The 22,794-nt window shown below is 31.4% G+C and overlaps 2 protein-coding genes across 2 annotated transcripts in view; both read left to right on the forward strand.

Annotated features, from left to right (window-relative positions):
- Positions 1-1,450, forward strand: part of LOC148301159 (glycine receptor subunit alpha-4-like) — a 51,250-nt gene extending 49,800 nt beyond the window's left edge. The window contains exon 10 of the mRNA XM_088273737.1: positions 794-1,450. Coding sequence (XP_088129863.1) covers positions 794-1,087 — 294 coding nt within the window. The 3' untranslated portion in view covers positions 1,088-1,450. The remainder of the gene's footprint in view (positions 1-793) is intronic.
- Positions 1,451-8,687: 7,237 nt separating this feature from the next.
- LOC148301160 (E3 ubiquitin-protein ligase TM129-like) lies at positions 8,688-18,119 on the forward strand. The gene is made up of 5 exons (XM_088273726.1): positions 8,688-9,294; positions 11,146-11,275; positions 12,065-12,322; positions 15,764-15,891; positions 17,878-18,119. The coding sequence occupies exons 1-5, from the start codon at positions 8,831-8,833 to the stop codon at positions 18,026-18,028; spliced, it is 1,131 nt and encodes a 376-aa protein (XP_088129852.1). The 5' UTR covers positions 8,688-8,830; the 3' UTR covers positions 18,029-18,119.
- The last annotated feature ends 4,675 nt before the right edge of the window (positions 18,120-22,794 follow it).

Here is a 22,794-nt window from a genome sequence, read left to right on the forward strand (position 1 = left end):
GGGCCGCATCACTATACTGGTATGACGAAATAAAATCATGAAATACCTCCCCCCCTTTAGAAAACAATTTGGAAATTCAAAAATTTTAAACTAAAACAAAATAACGATTGTACATATCGTTTTTTTGCCAAACAAAAGTGACTTAAGTGGCCCTCCTGAACATTTTTCATTTTGTTAGTTGGTCTTTTTCTCCTGTACGACTACGATTTACATTTTTTTTTGACAACTTAACTTACTTGAAGAATATAATATGAAAGAATAGGTATTTACAGAGCTTATGACCTGGCATAGGCTGTTTAAGTGATCATTTTACACACGTGCAACATTCACTATTCCACCCATGATTGATAACCAATATTTTATATACATGCTTGACAATACATATTTACATGTGTAATACTACTTAAAAACAATGACTATGGATGGTCGTGTAGCAGTGTTTTTAAGTGGTATTACACATGTAAATACGTATTGTCAAGCATGTATGTAAAAATATTGGTTGTCAATCATGGGTGGAATGGTGAATGTTGCACGTATGAAAAGTGATCACTTAAACCACTTAAAAACAATGACTATGGATAGTCGTGCAGCAGTGTTTTTAAGTGATATTACACAAAGTTAGAGATGAATGATAAGAAGAGTGTTATTACATTTTTATTACACCATACACCTTTATTCTAAACCTCGAGGTAAAGTGTGCAAGCCTCTTAAACTCGCATGGTATATAATAATCAATCAATCAATATAATTAATTCCACGACGCATCGGTAAAATGTTATTGTGGCTGTTTCAGAGAATCAATTCCACCGAGAAGGGAGGTTGCAACACCGTGGCAGCTTGGGACAACGCAGGGGTGCGATGCAGAAAGGTGGAGGTCGTGTCTCCCTCTGGCAGCAGCACGGGAAGAGGGGTGGAGAGAAGACAGAGCATCCTGCAGGTGGCTTGGCTGGACCAGGACACGGGCCAGGAGAAGGTGCTCTGGCGGGAGATAGACAAGCTCTCCAGGGTCGTGTTCCCGGCGGTGTTCCTGCTGTTCGTCATCCTCTACTGGCCGGTGCTCCTGCTCAAGACCAAGATGGTCGCGTAACATCACATCATGAGTAGTGCGAAATAGCTGCTCAATTCTGGATGGATAACAATACACGTTTCAACATTGAAATAATATTAAATTGTTAAAACAATTACAGGTTGATGCTTAAGTTCAAGGGGTTATTACAAAAAAAAATCAACATTACTTCTTGATTATTATATCCAACAATTAATGCATTTTGATATATTATTTCGAGAAATAAAAATACTTTGTATCAAAACACAAAGCATTTTTTTCTTGAAATAATATATCAATATGATCCACAAAGTTAATGCTTTCAATATTCAAAACAGAATGCATTTTGAAACTGGTCTTAGACCAGTATTTTTAGGTAGTTAATAAAACCAAAAAAAAAGAAAACGTACATACATATATACGGGTATGTATGAGGAGATGCATTCATGTGGAAGAGGCGAATAATTTTGCAAAGGCACAGTAGTATGGCGTTCTATTTTCTCTGCCTACCACTACAGTAAAGGGCGTGTTTTTCTCCATTTCAAAAAATGAGAATAAGGTTAATGTTATCCAAGCTACGTAGTTAACGCGTAATATTTTTGCAATAATTCCATTACTGCAATTAAAATCTTCAATATATTGCTGGAGCTCATTTACGTGATTGGAGTTTACAAATTAAAAGTAAAATCCCACAACTCTATTATTCTTATTATAAATTAAACATTTTGAAGATTTTTTAGTGATGGTGTTTTCCTTGCGAGGACATTTTCAAATTGCCTCGAAAAATATGGTATAATTAATAGCAGATAGACAGATTTGAAATTAAATTAAAGTCTAAAGAACTCTCCTTTGATTACTTTGTGTAATACCTCTTTTTTAAAAGTGATATTACACAAAGTAAACAATGGATGATAAGGAGAGTGTTTTATTACCATACAACAAAGTTATCAGTGCTTTTAATTTAGAAACTATATCAAATAAGTCTTTCTGTTTTTTTTCGACGTGGTTTGATAATGTCTTCTTAAAGCGAAAGTACTTAAGGTTATAAAATCAGTAGTCTCATGAATAGTATTTTTGATGAATAATAATACGAATATCGATAGAGTAACGAAACCGGTTTTTAGTCTACTTGAACTGATGTGTCATCCTGTTAATTAATTTAATATTGATTCAATATATACTATATTACAAAGAACTTCCACCTGAAAAATCATCAACCAATTTGAATAATATTAAGCTAGCGTTGCAGATCTGATGCCCTGTACGTCAACGATATGTTAAAAATGAGAAATAAGATCAAAAATAAAAAAATTAAATTGTATGTTTTTTTTGTGTTTATTTGAAAATAGAAAACCTTACTTAAAAAAATAAATTGTCTTAAAACATATAGTGACAGATTCCATCCTTAAGGGGATAAAACAAAAACACAGAATTCATTCACCGGCTGACCACCAGATACGTCACACGATTTTTTAAATAATGTTTATGTAAAAAAAAATTAAACTTCTTTCCTTTCAATAACTCTTTTCTTTTAAAACCATTTAATTATATCGAATAAAAACTTATTTTTTCAATGCAAAAACGGTGCTTTAAGAAAAAAATTAATTACGTTAAATACAACCTGGATTTAGAGCAAATTACTTTGCGACTTAACAAATACTGAGTCTTTTGAAAATTACTCAATTGCCTTGTTTCTTCCTCAATAACCACATTTATACCATATAAACTTTAAATTATTAAATTTCGCTTATATATGTAAAATATCGATACTATTTAAACCTTAATATTGCAAAGAAACTTAATATTTTTTAATGATTCTTGAAAAGTTAATGCATTTGACGAACGGGATTACAGATCTGGAACCGCGATTAATTTCATAACTCATTGGTGATTAATTTACTATCATCACCAAAATCTAATGTCATCAATCTGCTGATGGATAAATTTTCCATCAAACTTTTGCAATTGTGGGTATTGGTAATAAATACAGCTGTTCTATCGTAGAATTAATATTCTACAAAAATCTCCATAACATGGAAATTAGTTTACGGTGAGAAATCACCTGTAACACAAGAATACTTAAGTGAGATGAAGTGGTATTCTGGGCCAACATAGTCTGGCCACGGTTGGTTGATTGTCGCTAACGTAATTTAGTGGAAAATATTTTCAAAAAATATTACCTTTATATTACTTGCAGGGCTTTTTTCCATGTAACGCGGTAGAACGGCGTTCCCGCACTTTTTTAACGGATTTATATATTTTTTAATTAGATGAAACAATGTTTGCACTTACGTAATTACAATCTTTAATTTTTATAATTCGTCGAAATGATAAAATATGGTATTGTAACGAACTATTTTTTTGTATAAAGCATGACATGAAAAGAGTCCCGGGACATTTTTTTGTTTAAAAAAAGCCCTGATCGCTTCTTTATTGTATTTAGGGTTTATTTACATTAAAATTGTGATTTTGATTGCAGAATCCTGTGTTTCTTACCGATACCTTAAATTCTCTCGAAGTCTTCTCAAATCTCGTGTTGTTAACGATAATATAATATAAATCAGCGAAGTTTTTAGATAATTAATAAAATTATTCCATTGGATAATGTTACGCTTGGCTTGCTGCTATTTTATTAAAAAATGAAGATAGGTTGTGTTAGAAACGTAGAAAAAATACAATTAACTTTTTTGAGTTAAAATCAAAAAAATAAAATATAAAAGAGTTTATTTTATAAATCGCTTCTAATTTTAGTAGCAAGAGATTAGGTGGATATTTTACTAGTAGGTTCTTAAATTTAAAAAAAAAATAGACAGGTACATACGTTTTTACATACACAAAAGCATGTGCACTCGGTAAATAATAAAAAAGTGTGATTGTTGACAAAAAATTATAGTTTATCGAAACTGTTTTGAAAAAAAAAACAGTCCTTATTCTTCCAATGATAATTTTATCATTAATAAGTATGCAAATGTTTTGAATTTCGATCAAATATATTATATTTCATGTTAAAACTTTCATTTGTAAATATTTTCAATTTCACTTATTATAAATAATATTCAACTTTTTTAATCTTATGATGTTTTGATGAAAGTATTTTATTTATTGTTTCGGCATTTACTTTGTGGTAAGACATGATGACATTATTGATGAAAACACTTGTTTTTTTACCACTTGAGTTTATTTTATGACGGCTAGTTTCGGAAGCTAAGCTTCCATCTTCAGGTCTAAATATAAATGGTCTAAATGTTTACATTTGAAGATGGAAGCTTAGCTTCCGAAACTAGTCGTCATAAAATAAACTCAAGTGGTAAACAAACAAGTGTTTTCTTTAATTGATGTAAGTATTTGTTTATCTAATAATACCGTATCCTCAACTCATTTGAACCCAAAACGTTATATTCCTATATAATCAAACGCACCTATAAATCACCAGGGCCGTGCCTATAATTAATATATAAAAATATATTTCCATTGTATAATTATAAAATATATAATGTATGATAGTGAAAATTTCTATTGGCTGTGTAAGGCTGAAGTCACTGGGAACGCAGGTTTGCAATCAGCGCGTGTTTCAGACGGGTGATTCAAATAACACTAATTAATACCAGTATCATATTGTAATATACATATCGCTCACTCCTTTCAAATCAAAATTCGTATATTTTCAGTTGTGCATGTTTTCGGAATGCCCATAAAATGTACTATATCCCAGCAAAAGAGGCATATTTTTAACTTAATATTTACTCGCTACAGGGCATAAAGTGTTGTTTTTGCATTTTGAAGAAAAGGTATTGTTTAATTATTTTTAAAATATACTTAATATTTTTCAAATGGAGAAAAAACCTTCAGGTTTTACCAAAAAAGATCGGTTGCACAGTAAAAAGTTCAAAAAGTGGCTTAATATTTATTTTTGAAACATTGTATTATATTTTTAAACTTTAAAAACGTTCTCCTGAAAAATCAAGTTTTTTGATTTATGACGTTCTTGAAAGGAGTGAGCGATATAACAAAGTGGTGCGTTCGTCGATGACTCGGCCAATGTTTGCTTCAAATGCTAGTATAGATAATGTAATATTTTAGTGATATATTTACACACGTACATAGTTACGTATATCGTTTAAGCTTTTGTAACATTTTAAAGTAGAAAAATTAAAAATATCAAACACAGCAAAACTAATTTCATAACTAGCAAATCCCAAAGAAAATCTTTACATATTTATTTAATTTGTAAAACCGACCAAAAAGCTGGCTTGACTGCGTCACATACCATCCAAAATATACAAAAAATACAAATATACATCATAGAAAAACAAATTGTTTTTTATACGTTCACCATTTTTTCTATAAAATTTAATAAATAAATATTATGAAATGCTGTGCTTATACAAATATTGACGAAAAATATATTTTTACGAAAAATGAACTCTTAAATTTAAAATTAATATGCACACTTTATGTGAGTTGAGAAAATATAATAAATTACAATAATTATTAATATGTCTTTTTTATTATTATTTAACTTAAAATAATAATATTAAATATATTTACTAATAAAACGTAAGACGTAAGTAGTAAAAAAGGACAAGAAATACGTATTACGCATTTAAAAGTAATTTTATCAATGTTATCTTCAACTTTACCATATGTATATTTAAAAAAAAAAGTTTTACTCACTTTAGATTCAGTATTTATGAAGTTACACATATCTACACACACATACAACATTTTAAGTTAACAATGTCTACATATATATTTTTTTAAAATAGCAAACTTATACATACTTATTTCGTTACTTTAGATTAATTGTTAAGTTTTCTTTTCTTGTAAATAAAAGTCTAAAAGAAAATAATGGATAAGTTTTTTATTATTTGTAGTATAAGGTGATGTAATTCATAAAATATATGTTTAAACTGACAATATGATAATAAAAAGCTTAAGTGTGGCCTTAAAAATATTATTGTATTAATACAAAATTTCGTAAATGTAATTTTAATTGCTGTATTCTTACATATTATAAGATTAAATCATTCAATTTAGAAAAACTGTAACGCTTAATGCTTGTTGGAAACCATTTTAAACTATATATTTTAATTGATTTATTTCGATAATTAGATCATATGTGGTTCAATATTTAGAAATAATTACTATTTAATGCGCTTACTTTGTGATTTTTCATTTAATTACATAAAAATTAGTTCGTTATGAAATCGTTTGTTAAAATGTAAAAATGCAATTAAAAGCATTCATCCTCTAAAACGTTCCCTCCGATAACGCGGTACCCATCTTAACGTTATCGGGAGGTTAACTAATTTATTATAACATCGACCGGTCTCGAAGCCAACGGCTACTTCGCTAAGACTAAATTAATTCTTAGTTTTGAGAAGGAAACTATTAATTATTAAATAGTCTTAAGGAAGAACCTGTTGGCCTCAAAACCGCTCGATGTTATAATAATATAACAAGTACATCGATTTCATAATAAAGTCATCTTTGAGTTACAGTATTTTTTTGTTACTATATATATATATAATGTTAGAAAACTTACTAATGGTACGTTGCAAAAGAAAATGGCGTAGTTCGGTAAACGTTCGACTGGGAAACTGGCGTCGTTCGTTTCCCACCAATTGCAAAACAAATTCAAGAAATTTGTTGTATTTTTCATATCTATTATACTTTCTCTATCCTTACTATCCTACCTGCAGACAACCCTCTAATAGAGAGGTTATTTATCCATACAATTTATGTTAATGGTATACGTAGATGAAAATATTAATTTGGTTATTCAAACTTCATGTACAGAAAAGAAATATGTCCATCGGCGGTTATTGCTAAAAAGCAGTATCTTCACACCATCCAAAAACAGACTAGTGATATTGGTAAAAAAATTGATATCTTATATAGCTGTTTGCAATCAAAGGGTAGATAGTGCTTGAACATACAAAATCATAAATTGCAAATTGCTACTTCATATTATATTAAATATTTATGAAAATTATAAATTCATAATAAGGAAGGCAAAGGAAAAAGGGAATTTAGGGAAGGAGGTTGAGGGAAAACCTAAGGGAAGATATTTTATATACATATATGTAAAACGTAAATATCGTGATGACGATATTAATTTAGTTGATACATATTTGCTGAACTATTCCAAATTAGACCGATGGAAGCCTTATTAGTATAATTGCAATAAAATCTATTCGTAAAATAGGCAACAGTGTCATAAATAAATTTAATTTGTTATTCGTAATTTTGCTTTAGTCATTATTTGCTTAATTTATAGTTATTACATTATTAATTTTACTATAGTAAATGGTTGATAAGAATCATTCTCCCACATGAATTGATCTTAAAGGAAAATTTAAATTTACATGCGTTTCAGTGCTGCCATTCTTAGACCCTCACGGATACACAGATACAAAATCTAAGTATGCGTTTGTCATTCTTTATTTTATTGCACGTATTATAGGCCACCAAATGCCTATGAACGTATCACGTACGCGCGACTAAACAATGGGTAGGTACCATAAAAATACACCAATTTCTATACCTTACGCTTTGGGTAAAAAACAGCATTGAGGCGCACTATTTTAGAGTTATTTATCTCAATTGAAAATAACAAAAAACATTTTCTGAAATATATTTGGTGAATTAAAATAAAAAATCACAAAGATAAATAATGGCCATGTTTAGGCTCTTTTCATATTTAACACTATATTATTTTTGTTATTTTATATTTTTAATTAATATTTTAATTAAGAATCTTATGTAAGCTGTACAAAAGAATAAGCTAATGAAATATTATAATACGAGTATAGCACATAAAAGGTTTTATTTTACAAAAAATGGCGCTATATAAATTATCCCAAATCATGATTACTATTATTATCATGTAAAACAAATTAATAGAAAATTCCTAAATAATGTAGTTGTTTTTTTGTTAGTAATTTTATACATTATAAAAAAGTTATTTTAGAATTTAGTGTAAATTATGAACTAGCACAGTTATGAAAATATAATTTAAAAACATATAAATTGTTTTTATGTTTATTCAATTTATAGAGAAGCAATTACCTTATATTATGGAAATATAATTATAATGTAAATAAATGTATTTAAAATAATTTTTTAGAGTTTCATTGTGTTTTAAATACAAATACGAGTACAATGTTTAGTAACATGCAAATAAGTACATTGCAAAACGCGAAGTAAAACAATTTGTTTTATAGTAAATTTAGTTTGTATTATACATACATGTACATTTGAAGCTATTTAACAATCAATTATCATAAACATAAAAAATACAATTTTTTTGTTGGTTGGAATACCTAATTGTAATTTTTCTTAAAAAAGCCGTACATAAAATACAAAAATTCAGCAAAAAATAAAGTGGTGACATCAATGTAAACAGCGTTATTTCATTGTAAAAAATGCATCAAAAAGGTGATAAAACAAAATGCTAAGTTTTTTGGGTGGTCAGTATAGCTTTTATGTGTATTGATGTATTGACAGAATTGGAGAGACTCATTTGACGAAATCTTCTATTGAAAATAATATGAACGTTTTGTAGGTAGGTACTATACTAATAAATATATTCTTAAATGGTAGGTACCACAAACTTTATAGACTGGCAAGAATTTGCAACGCTGTCAATACTGTCTCAGTCGAACGCAAGTTACAAGTTATTTGTGTGTAGAGTGAGATGTCAAAATAAGAATATATTTAGTTGTTTTAAATATTAATTTGTCCGATAATAATTCCTACTGACTTGCAAATTTCAATGTCAAAATGTTTTTTTATTCCTTGTTTTATTTTTTGTTATGTTTATTTCTCTTTTATCCACCGGTGGAGTTCGTGACCGCTGGCTTAACCATTCCAGCTTTATTTTCAAAATTCCTGGGGTCTGAGGGCACGTCTTTTATAGATTACCACATCAAGAGAATCATCGTTACACAGATCGTTCACGCCTGTTTACCTCTGGGATACATGATTGGATTGTATTTTAACGATCCAAAGACCTTCCCATCATTTTATAAGACAACAAATGTTCTCGAAGACTATGTCTGTTTTGGTTGTCTCTTGTACCTGACCATTTCCGTAGTTTTAATAGTTTACACTGCATTGAAAATTCTTGACTGGAGTAGAGACTCGTGGGCAAGTCATCCAGTTCGTGTCAATCTAGAGAAATTTTGCAGTTCAAGATACCCAGATTGGAAATCGTTAGTTGCGGATGTAAATGTGGAATTCCGAAGGTGAGCATTTAATACATGATTGAGGCTGTTTGAACAAATGAGATGCAACTCTTAGATCATTTAAATTATGATGAATGTCTTAGTGATTTAAACCTGTTAAACGGGGAGTTCACTTTTAAAGTACGCAACATACAACAAGCGCAAACTTTTTCACTAGGACGTGTCAGTACGTCACGCCTGGTGGACGGTAGGTTCAAATATTTTATTTATCCTTAAAATAAATGAAAATACTGAAATATGTATTTTTTCATTTATTTATATATAAATCATAAAGGAAAATACAACATTACAAACAAATAGAAAATAATTCATGTCGAGACATGTATGGATGACTAATTACCGTTGTTGTTGGAAAATATAGGTTGCGCCCATTCTAGGGCGCATCATATATTTACAGGACCTATTCATATGTCCTACCCATACCCGATCTTTTTTACGTTCGACGTATTTATATGTCACACTCGGTTAACAGGTTAAGAAAAAATACTTTAAAATTCACATATCTTTTAAAAACAAGGATTTTTACTAAAAACATTTTATATTTTGTATATTAAAAGCATCGTTAACTTTGTGGTATGGTAATATAACACTCCCCTTATCATTCTTCGTCACTTTGTTCTAACACTCTCTTTATCATTCAACGTTTAATTTAAAGTGGTAGGTATTACACAAAGTGAATGATGAATGATAAGATACACATTATTCTTCAATCTTCATCTATAAAACAATAAAAAAAGTGTTTTCATTCGCTCCTAAACGTGTAAAAACTCCTTAAACAACATGAATAGGTGTTTTTTATTGTTATAATTTTCCTTGAATCAAAAAAAATAATATTATGAGATTAATACATATATAAATGGTCTGTATTAAGGTGGAGACTTTTCGGAGCATTTCGTCGTAACATAACGTCGTAACATTGCTCGAGGCGAGCATCCGAAACTATGGGTGGAGCGCTCGGCTCGCTATACTGACTGCCTGAATGCTCGCATCGTAACATGTTATGTATGACAAAATGCTCCGGTCAGTCTTTACCCTTGCATTATAGTTTATTTGCTTTCATCCCAAGTATTATCTTCTGTGCAGAAGTGTCTGTATGAACATATTATATTAAAGAAATTACATACTAGTAGTCCACTTGCAAACCACGTTATGTTAAAAAATTAAGTTTTTTAGAAAATGGCTCCAATTGGTAGAAAATTAAAAATATTAACCTCCATATTTAATATAATCTGCCAAAACTCTTTAAGTTAGGAATAAAATGGAATAGTAAAATCAATACTCTTGCAAAAAACGTTATGCCGATCGACAGTTCACTTTCTAAAACCTCTTAAAAAAGCTCATATCGGTAAAAGATTTAATATTCTACCGCCTGCCGGCTTTCCTAAAAACTAAATTTTTTAACATAACAGGGTTTGTGAGTGGACTACTCATATCGCTCGCTCCTTTCAACAACGTCATATATCAAAAATCGTCAATTTTCAGTTTTGCATGTTTTTGGAATGCCTAGAAAATGTTCTTTATCCCAGCAAAAGCGGCATATTTTTAACTTAATATTTATCCGCTGCAGGCCAGAAAGTGTTGTTTTTGCATTTTGAAGAAAAGGCATTGTTTAATAATTTTTTTAGAAATACTAAAGATTTTTCAAACCTTCAGGTGTTACCTAAAAAGATTTGTTGCACAGTAAAAAGTTGAATAAGTGGCTTCATATTTATTTTTAATACATTTCATTATGTTCTTGAGCTTTAAAAACGATCTCCTGAAAAATCAAGTTTTTTGTTGAAAGGAGTGAGCGATATGTGCTTCCATGTCAAAGTATTATTGGTCTGTATATGTCTTTTTAACTTCTTTCAGATTCGATAAAGTGTCAATACAAACTAACTCGGCATCAAAAGTTTATGTGACTGATAACTGGATTATTAAAATAGGAATGTATAATGTTTATTTCGCTCATCAAAATGATGCAATATTATTTGTAAATAATGTAAGTTGACTTTGTTTATTAATGTAAGGGGGGGGAATAATGTAAGTCTGTCTCCGTAGTGTAATGGTCAGCATGCTCGGTTACCGTTTTGGAGGTCCCGGGTTCGATTCCCAGGGGGGGGGTCAAATAAATATAAATGATTTTTTTTCACTTTTAAGGTGGGCACTGATCGGAGCATTTCGTCGTAACGTAACATGTGCTGCGAGCATGTGAACATCGGATGGACTACTCGGAACGAGAGACGAGCAGCTCGGCTCGCTGTACTGATAGACAAAAAGTAAATTTTGTATAGAACGAATCCTCGCTTCGTAACATGTTACGTTACGATGAAATGATTCCGGTCTGTTCCCACCATAATATTTATTTAATATTATCCTGGACTGGTACCTGAAGCGGAGAGCTGATCATCTTTTCTTCATGTGTGAACGATCGAGATAACACTGTGTTTATCCCTTACTGGTCCAATGTCGAATCTCATTGGACATCGATTTTTTGCTCTTAGGTCCCATGTCGGATGTTATTAGACATTAGTATTATTTATTTAAATTCCAAGCTTACATTTTTGTCACTCGTATCTATTATAACAGTATGTGGAGCAGAAGACAAAAGATTTTTCCCAATTGGAATGTAACTGTCTACCTAAATTTTTTTTTTTAATTTTGGGGGACCGGAAAGGGTTAAATGATGCAGTGCCGTATGCACCATTGGGGTGCAGATAAGGATTAATGTAAGGAGTCACAAATTAAATCCTCTTTTGAATATTGAAGTTAACCTTTGCTTTATTTTCAGAGTGATACTCACCAGTTGACCCCAACTGGCGTTGGGGAGGCACAGTTCATCAATATAGAAGTCAGATCTGTTGAAAGCAAATTTTCACCTTCTTTCAATTTTCGACTGATATCTGAAGATTTCAAGGAGTTACAAGACAAGGTCACAAGACCTATCATCATTTTACCTGACATTGTATTTCACAAAACACTTATTGACAAGTTCATTGATGTCTTCAAGGAACACGTTCAAATGAATGATACATATGTAGTTATCGAGGTGAGTCGACACACTACAAGTTGGGAAGATGCCCAATTGCGACACTGAGGCAGTGTTGCCATATGCCAAACCAAAAAATCTGAATTAAACAGTCTAGAAATCTGTATAAAATCTGTATAGAATCAATAACCCAAAATCTGTGTAGGTGCCTATTTGCCATTGCTTTGAAATTTTGATACAAATAGCACGATCTGTTAAACAGAACTCACAGTATGCATATTCTTCACTCTTTTCACTTGTTTCTAAACAAGTCTTTATCTTCCAGCCAGTACTGATTAAAACGTTGCGTATTTCGCGACGTGTATAAAAAATGAACACTTAATCGCATGGAAAAAATATACAAGTTTTGGGGAATCCTGCAGTACGCTGCGTAAATTGCGTAATGTTCCGTGACAATACATAATAGTACCCTACCCAATAATAAATAACGCACTCCAATATAAAACAAATTGTCACTTACTTTTCATCAAATGTTAATCGTGCTCGAATCTATACATATTTTCATTCTTCTGTTTTATCATATACTATGTCCAATTCCAAAAATCCGTTTAAAACTAAAACTACTACCTAAGAGTAAAATCTGTAACGGCAGCCTAAAATCTGTATCAATACAGATAAATCTGTACATATGGCAACACTGAACTGAGAATGCAGACTCATTAACACATTAACTACCAAAACCCGACTAGTTGGGTTTTTGCTGCCAACCGTAAACGACCAAGCACCGATTAGTCGGTTTTTATACCCTACGTACTGAAATAACTTTCACAAGTATGTAAATCACTTAATCTATTCTAAATTTGAACTAAATTTTTATTTTTAATTTTTAAAAAAGAACATTTACTACAAACTGAAAATTTAACAGTAAATATGCACTTTTATTTGTCAAAATTTTACATGTTGAAGACAATATTATTGCAATTGAAATTGACAGCAAAGAATATTGTACTGTGATTCATTCTAGAATCATTTAGATTTATTAAAAATATTGCCTTTAATATGTAAAATTTAAACAAATAATATTTTTTGTGCATACTTATTTTAAAAAAATCAGTTTGCAGTAAATATCCCTTTCAAAATTGAAATTGATATAGTGATTCACTAAAGTGTCAGAATTATTTCCAGTATATAGGGTAGAAAAAGTGACCAATTATTATTTGGTCGTTTACGGTTGTTAGAGAAAAGCCTACCAGTCTGCTTTTGGTACTAAATGTAATAAAAATCACATTAATCAAAAGATTAGAACATACATTATGGATTTTTTGTTGTTGTTAAATTTAGCATTTTTTGCTATTAGTACCAATTTGTTTTTTTTTTATGGTAAGTCTTGGAAAATTATTTGGTAAATAAAGTGTTAAGATCTTAGTCAAAGGGTTAAGAGACGTGCACCCGTCTCTTCCTAAGAACAATTACCACACCAGCATACAGTACAGTCCCGATCTTCCGAGGTCGGGTCAGCCGGGAAACGGATTATCCAAGACACTTGAGTCATTGAAAAAATATTTTATAAAAACAAATATATTTCACAATAGTACTTATTATTTCGAATTAAGGGTTGAGGGGTGAACACATTTCGGCAGTGTAAAGGCAAAGGGAACACATGTTCGGTAGTGTAAACCTGTCTCAGACCAAATTTTACAGGAGAGCAAAAACAAACTTGTGAAATTAAATAACTCATTTGTTTTATATATTTTTATATGTACATATCACAATAAAACTTAATAAGTATTGCAACTACAGCTATATACTTTTGCCAGATTATGGAATACACTATTTTAGACATTTTGTGGAACAAACTTGGAAAATTAAAAATTTGAAAGATATACAACCCTTTGCCATTACACTACCGATTTGTTGTCCCAGTGATAGAATTATAGTATCTCACTTCGATGTTATGTTAGTGGCTTAAAATATTTGTTAAATACCTTGATAACTTTTTTATTATTTCTATGTCGTCATAATATTTACGACAAAAATTCTACAACCTTATCTGTGCGATTTATCCTATGAATGATCCATTGTTTTGATATTAGAGTACGGATTCACTGATTCATCTTCTTAAATGATTTCATTCTTCTTAAATGATCTGATCTTACCCACCTCTGTTCCTAATTATACTTTGTGATATCATACTTAAAAAAAAACCTTTTCAGGTGCATAATACCCATTTTTAGGTTGGTTGTCTCTAGTCACGCTGTCAACCCATGTGTCTTACTAAGCAAGTAGATATACATCTCATATACATCTCAACACAGGCCATGCCTAAAGAGCCGTAATACATATAATAAATGTATATATGAAATGAATATGTATATTTGAATGTATCTATGTATTATGAAAAAAAAAAAAACATAAGCGCGTATAGTGCAGTTGTAAATTTATCATGTTTTCGGATTAACGAGGAAATCGATTACAAAGGAATTTTTTCACCATTCATCCTAGAAAATCTGGAGTATACTATACAAGCAACAGTTCACACCATTGCCAAAGCTCTATTCATACATTCATTCTGGGTGGTGGTTAGTGCCTGTCAAGGTTCCAGACAACACAAGACCTATTATTCACATACTCACATTTACATAAAATATTTATCTCGTGTGTATGCTAAACTGGCAGTGCACAACGGAGTCCTGGTTCCAACTCTAATGTATGGAAGTGAAACATGGAGTTGGCAAAAGAAGGATGAAAGTAGACTGAATGCAGTCGAAATGCGATCTCTCAGAAGAATGTGCGGCAAAACGATGTATGATAGATGTGCGAATAGTGAAATAAGGAAGGAATGCAAAGCTGAGATAAGCATTATCGATAAAATTAAGAAAGGTGTGTTGAGATGGTTTGGACACGTGGAACGAATGAGTGACGAAAGAACGGTAAAACAAATTTATGAGGCGAATGTTAGTGGGAAAAAAAGCAGAGGAAGACCGAGAAAAACATGGCACGATCAGGTATGCCAAATACTTGAAAGTGGTCAGGTTAGGAGTCGTAACAATCGGCGGGTATGTATGAGGAGATGCATGAACATGGAAGAGGCGAAGAATGTTTGCAAGGACAGAGTGGTGTGGCGCTCTATTCTCTCTGCCTACCCTTGCGGGGAAGCGGCATGATGGTTAGTTAGTTAGTATTTATCTCTAAGAATGCAGGTCTAGTATTCTTTAGAACAGATTTAGCTACATTGACTCTTAAATAATAATAATATGCAAGATGATGTTTATTTTATTTTTTATGTATTGAAGATTATAAATATGATAATTTTTTTAATGCATTTCTCACAAACATTTCGTATTTTACTATTTTATTTTATTGATCTGTAAATATAATAAATACCAAAATATTTGTATACCAATATAGGTTCACATTGTATTGGTAAAAGTATTCAATTATTCTTGTAAAGCAAATAAAGTAAATTCTAACTTAAATATTAAATTTAAATTTGTTTTTTAGGAGCCGGATATGTGTTTAGGATGTATGCAAGCGAGGTCTAACGTAAAAATATTGAAAATGTGTTTTGGAGCTGCTGAAATTCAACAAATACATCCAAGGCCTCCACAATGCACCGAGTGCAATTGCAGGTAATTAAAAAAAAAATCTTTTTGGGGAAAAACTGTTAACACATTTCGGACGGGCGTTTTTTATATCTGCGGACTGCTGGCACCGAGATTTGATAATTGTGTACAAACATAGGTGCCCGCAGGGAGGGGGAACAAAAGGGGGCACTTGCCCCCCCTGGATTGATTGAAAATAGTCAAATAATGTTACTTTTATTTATGTGTTAATAAAAAAAATTGTTACTATAGTATGGGCGTTTGTCCACTACACAGAATTTTACCGTCCGGCACGTCAGTTAGTGTTTTAAAACGATGATTGGCTTGGATGGGCTTGTGCTTTTGTCCATCTTTCTTTGGATCGGAGCTCTTGATCAGTGCGTGAACACGTTACGCGTATATTTGATCACGCTAAACTGTCATATTCGCTTTCATTTTTCAAAAATGGACTGCCGGATGGTAAAATTCCGGGTAGTGGACAAGCGCCCTATGCCCTTCATTACTGTCCGTCGTTTGTCATACAAATACGCTACAGTAAATTAAAACTCATCATATCAGCCCGTTGAGGTCCACTGCTGGACATAGGCCTCCCCCTTCCGCCTCCACTCCTCCGGATCCCGTGCCGTCCCCATCCACTGTCTTCTAGCAAACTTCCTGATGTCGTCCACCCATCTCATCGGTGGACGTCCTTGAGGCCTCTGGTTCCTCGGTCTCCACACCAGAACGCGTTTCGTCCATTTGTCGTCGGTCATTCTGGCTATGTGACCGGCCCATTTCCACTTCGGCCAAGCAATTCGCTCTACCACGTCACAGAGCTGTGTCTGGCGTCGGATCCGACGCCAGAAATTAAAACTACATTAAAACAATACTAAAAATATTTTGCCACCCCCTCTAGAAATTTTTATGCGGGTGCTCATGTGTAGGTACATATAGTTTAGATCTTAACAAAATGATTAGTACATAATATTCATATAAATACATTAACTTTCTTATTGAATGTAATATGTACCTTCTTTTCTGAGGCGGGCGCAGAAGGTAAAAATATCCTTCCTGTAAGGACAGGAAGCATCAATTGACCAAACGGGTAGAAATACCTTTCCCGTCCATAGTTTGTTAATTCTGGGTATTTATAGCGCTTATGACCTGTCATAGGCTGGTTAAGTGGTACCCATTATTGACAACCACACGACTCAAATATCATAAATCTTATTACGCTTTAAGTTTGAGTTCTCGGTTGGTTTGGGAAAGCTTTTATTTAGCAGAGACCCTTTTATTAGGATGTATGCAAGATCCTAACCGGATTATTTTACATACTGGGAGATGCCTGAAAATATGATATTTTTTTTATTATCTAGCTTTTAATTTGACCAGATTATTTTATACCCAGACATTCATATTCTTCTTCGACATTGAGATGTCAAAAATTTAAAACATAACCCCTAAGTGGAGAAACCCAGATTTCTGAAGAAGGATTTGGACACACCTAAAAATGTTAATTACATACTTGTTTCAGCCTTCTTCTTATATCCAGTATTGAACAAAGGTTCCATCTTGAACTTCCATAGTTCTCTATTGGACGAGTCCAACGTCCGATATTAATTATTAATGTACTTTAAATTATAAGCTTAAATAATAAAAATTTAAATGGTATTTTCTGGCGTTTCTCATGTGTGTGATTGTAATCCAGGATTCGGACCTCACATACTAATATAAGAGTTTCTGCTTCATAAAAAGCTTCTTTACATCTCACCAATAGATGTCTCTAGTGAAGATCTAGTGATTCAAGAACAAGGTTTCTAAATTGGTTGATATATATATAGAACTTCCAAGAATTTGGGTAGTGTGGTTGTCAATAATGGGTAGAATTGGTGAATGTTACACGTGTGTAAAGTGATCACTTAAACCAGCCTATGATGGTCGTTAGCCCCGTAAATGCCCAGACTTCCATATCCTTCTTCATCTTTGATGAGATGTCAAAAAATAATATAATTATTAATGTGTTATTTATTTTAGGCCCATGTGGTGTTTGGACTGTTTGGCGCGCTGGTTTGCCTCGAGGCAGGATCCAAACCAGATGGACCATTGGTTGAGCAATAAATGTACGTGCCCCGTTTGTAGGGCGACATTTTGTTTATTGGATGTGAGACTGGTCCAATTATGCTAGTCCTTAATGAAAACAATACTCGCAAAAAAAATTACATCATATGACTTATTTACAGAAATTGATATTTTTAATAAATAAATTACAAATTGAATAATTTTGTTTTTATTTCATAACCCGCACAAACATTTTTGAACTCATTAATTTATTTGGCAGTCACTTTGTGTTAAAATCTATCCATTTTTAATATAAGTTTTACTTAGTATAAACCACTATTTCTTAAAATCTATTGTCACACGTGTTTTGATGCATTGGTGTTTGAAAATGCAGAATGTATCAAAACACGTGTCACAACAGATAAAAAAAAGAAATAGTAGATTTTACTAAGTAAAACTAAATAATTTTTTTTTAACTCCTTATATTTTTACATCACTGACTCTTGAGGTTATTTATTTTTGTTTTCAAATTATTTCCTTGCATTATATATTTTTTTTACAACCTTAATTTGCTTTTTGTTGATTCCTACTGGTATATAGGGCACTATTTAACTAACTGATACGCCGCTTCTGTGCAGGGTAGAGAAATATGATGACACACTACTCTGCCTTTGTAACATTTTTACTTCTTCCACACTCATTAATGTATGTAGATCTAACTACAAGATCCAAAACACATTAAACAAAACCTAACGCATACTCCTTTTGGTCAAAAGAACTTTGATTATTATGCAATAAAGTTGTACAACCTGCTTCAATTATCCATAGTCATTAAAAAAGAAATTTGGTAAAGAAAAAACCTATTCATAAATGGATAACGGATGTGGGAAAATCGTAAATAGATGGCGTCATTTGGCTATGTCGTATTTGATTGCATGTCATAAACAATTTTCTTTAATTTATGCCATGTTGAACGGATTTTTGTTCACAAAAATTGAAGAGGAGGATATTGGCAACATTTGGTTTCAACAGGACGGCGCTACGTGCCACACAGCCGAAGCTACACTCGATGTTTTGCGCCCTGTTTTTGAAAAAAAAAAGTTATTTGGCGGACCCTTTACAAAAGAAATCATCTCCTTACACGTACCCACCAATTATTCCAATTCGTTACCTGCCCACTTCAAATATTTGAAATACTTGAGCTTCCCGTGTTTCCCTCGACCTTCCTCTGTCTCTATTTGTAACTGCATTCGCTAAACAGATTTGTTTTATCTTTCATTCTTCGCTTATTCATTTCACATATCCAAACTATCAAAACATATGTCATAAACACATGTCCTTTTATTTATTTTATCAATAAAGATCTTTGTAGGTATGTGATAATAATCACTGATCTACTAATTAATGTCATTAGTGAGGTTACATTAAAATGTGTAAAATATCTTTTTTTACCCTTACCATTCCTTTGTTGACAGTAATTCGACATTTTATTTAATACATCAACTGCAATGTCGACTTAACACATTGTTGTCAGGTTTTTTCATCAACCCCGACCCTAATTAGTATATTAATTAGGATCGTAACTAATCACAAGTAACTGCAAACCCAATGCCGATCTGTACAATGTTTTTTGGCATCTCTTGTGCTACTAAAAGTAAGCAAATAGAACACATATAATCGTCTCCCGCTCTCTATCAACAGTATGTAAAAGTCGCTTTAAGTGTTTCCCGCAAACAATGTGTTAAGCACGATTTTATATGGCCCAATTTCTAAAATAATATAAATGAAACATTCGAAAACAGGACTAATGTAAAACCCCTTTTCAATTTTATTTTGTAAGTAAATTAAGTACTTGATTTACAAACAATAATAATATGTAAGTCCTAAAAAATAATATTAAAGTGCTAAGGGTTAATTTAAGCTTTTTGTGCTCACACTAGGAGTTGCATAGATTTTCCTACCCTTGGCCGACGCAATGGTTCGAGTCTCCGCTAGACGTAGAAAATTTGGTCTGTTTTAATATACGTTTTCTTTCATAGGTGGCAGTAATAATAAGCTTTTTTTCAATAAGAAACACAAATTCACGATTAGAGAAATCAATTAAATGTACGATTTTTAGTACCTACATGGAAAAATATTTATTTAGTGTTGGTTCAAATATTAAGTCTAATAATTATTACTAAGATAGAAAATAGTCTTTGGAATATATTGTATTTTTAAAAGGAGTGATTCATAATATCGCTGTGCCTTTCAATACATAATTTGTGATAACACGATATGGGTACATAATTACCTATTTTTATATAATATTATATACGTACGTATCATTCAATGTGGATAACTCGTTTGGATTCTATGAAGCGGGTTCCGGGTCCGATTTACAGAGGGGTCAAAATAAACATCAGTGATTTTCCCCATAACATTTATATAATATCTCTTTTTCACCTGATGCGCAGGACTGATCGGGTTGCTTTCATGTTTTTAACTATCAAGATAACACTGCGTCAATAAGATTCGATGACCTATGTAACATTGGGTACGGATAAGGCTTGGAAGACAACTATTGATTAAATATCATTCTGTATGACAAAATGACCCTGCGTCGCTGCAACGCAGTGCCCTATGCACCATTCGATGCGAAGAAGTGTTAAAAGAAGAGACGGTATCTGAAAACCACAACATTTTTACACTTTGCATCGCGTCAGGGTAATATATGTATAACAAAGTGATTCCTACTACGCCATTTGTTAGGCGTATATAATATAATAAAACTACCATTAATTTTTTTTCTATGTTTATTTTATTTTACGATTATTTTAAGTGACTGGGTTTCAGAAAATAACTCAATACATAAAAAAACTTACATTCGTGGGTAGATACTCACAAATGTAAGAAAAATAGTTCTTTTTTGACATCTCATCAAAGATGAAGAAGAATATGGATGTCTGGGCATTTACGAGGCTGACGACCGTCATTGGCTGGTTTAAGTGATCACTTTACACACGTGTTACATTCACCAATTCTACCCATTATTGACAACCACACTACTCAAATTCTTGGAAGTTCTATATATATGAACCAATTTAGAAACCTTGTTCATGAATCACTAAAACTTCACTAGAGAAATCTATTGGTGAGATGTAAAGAAGCTTTTTATTAAGCAGAAACTCTTATATTAGTATGTGAGATCCGAATCCCGAATTATAATCACACACATGAGAAACGCCAGAAAATACCATTTTCATTTTTATTATTAAGCTTATAATTTGACCAGATAATTTATTTACAACATTTTGAGTGTGTCCAAATACTTGTTCACAAAATCTGGATTATCTCCAATTACAGGAGTTATTTTCATATTATTTTTTGACATCTCATCAAAGATGAAGAAGAATATGGAAGTCTGGGCATTTACGGGGCTTACGACCGTCATAGGCTGGTTTGAGTGATCTTGGAAGTTCTGAAGCCCCCGTAAATGCCCAGACTTCCATATTTTTCTTCATCTTTTATGAAATGTCAAGACATAATATGAAAAATAACTCCTATAATTGGAGATAATCCAGGTTTGTGAACAAGTATTGGACACACTCAAAATGTTGTAAAAAAGGTTAATTATGTATGTTTATTTATGTGACCGATGCTTTATGAGTATTATACTCGTATATAATGAACACTCACAGCAGAAAACCAAATTCTATATAGGTACTTACTTATGAAGTTTTTGTTCTTCGAAAGGTTTTTCACAAGACCCGAACCAACAAAACCAAATATTGAAGTGGAAAAAATACGAGATAAAAAAACTTGAGATGCCTTAGAATACCAGTTATCTGGCATTACCAATGATTAAGTGTCAATATTAAAAGTCCCCACGCTTTACCCGATTTTGTCTGTACCAACATTGACAAAAACCAAACTGTTTACCTAAAAACGAGACGGTATTTTGCATGAGTAATGAAAGTTACGCTTTGAACGTTCAGGAGATAATATGAAGCGCTTATTTCTGAAATCCAGTCATTTATAATTCAAGAAAACGCATGTATATATATATATATATATATATATATATATATATATATATATATATATATATATTTATTTATATATAAATATATGTATATATATATATATATATATATATATATATATATATATATATATATATATATATATATATATATATATATATATATATATATATACATATATAAAAATAAAGACATGTAGGTTTTCCAAAACAAATTGGACGTTATATTATATTTCATTAGTTTAATATATATATTTCGTTATTTTATTTCATTAGTTTCATTAATGTAAAACGTCCAATTTGAAATGTTGAAGTATAAAACTTGTAAAAGAAATTTTCCACTCTTGTATAAATGTAACATCACCCCGGATCCCTGATACCTTCAGGGCAGAATTTTACTTTAAATGGTTCCTGGGCAAAAAGCACAGGAACCTTTTTAGAAACTACAGTAAATCGGTGTGTATAAGTTATTAATAAAAAACAAGAATGTCTAAAAAAACGAATTTGTAATTCACCTATCATCAAAAGTTAGAGATGGAGTCAACGGATTTTGTAAATATACGCTTTACAAAATGAGTATTTTAGCTTAACTTGATTTCAGAAATCGGTGTTTTTGTTGTTACCTGATTTAATGTACAATGTAAAATTATCTAAACTTAACTAAAATTGAATAAATTTTTGCAGAATAAATGAAAACAAATTAAAATTTGGGTACTGAATTGTCAATAAATTTTTGCTATTTAGGCAGTTGAGATAAAAAATAATAAATTTAAATATTATATAAATAAAACATTTTATATTGTATAAATTTATGATAAATATGAAAAATTGAAAAAGTGGCACTCAAAAAACTGATCTATGTTCGCGAA

Source organism: Brachycentrus maculatus, unplaced genomic scaffold (genome assembly GCF_059751285.1).
Source record: "Brachycentrus maculatus isolate JH-2025_06_01 unplaced genomic scaffold, ASM5975128v1 h1tg000601l, whole genome shotgun sequence".
Lineage (NCBI taxonomy): Eukaryota > Metazoa > Arthropoda > Insecta > Trichoptera > Brachycentridae > Brachycentrus > Brachycentrus maculatus.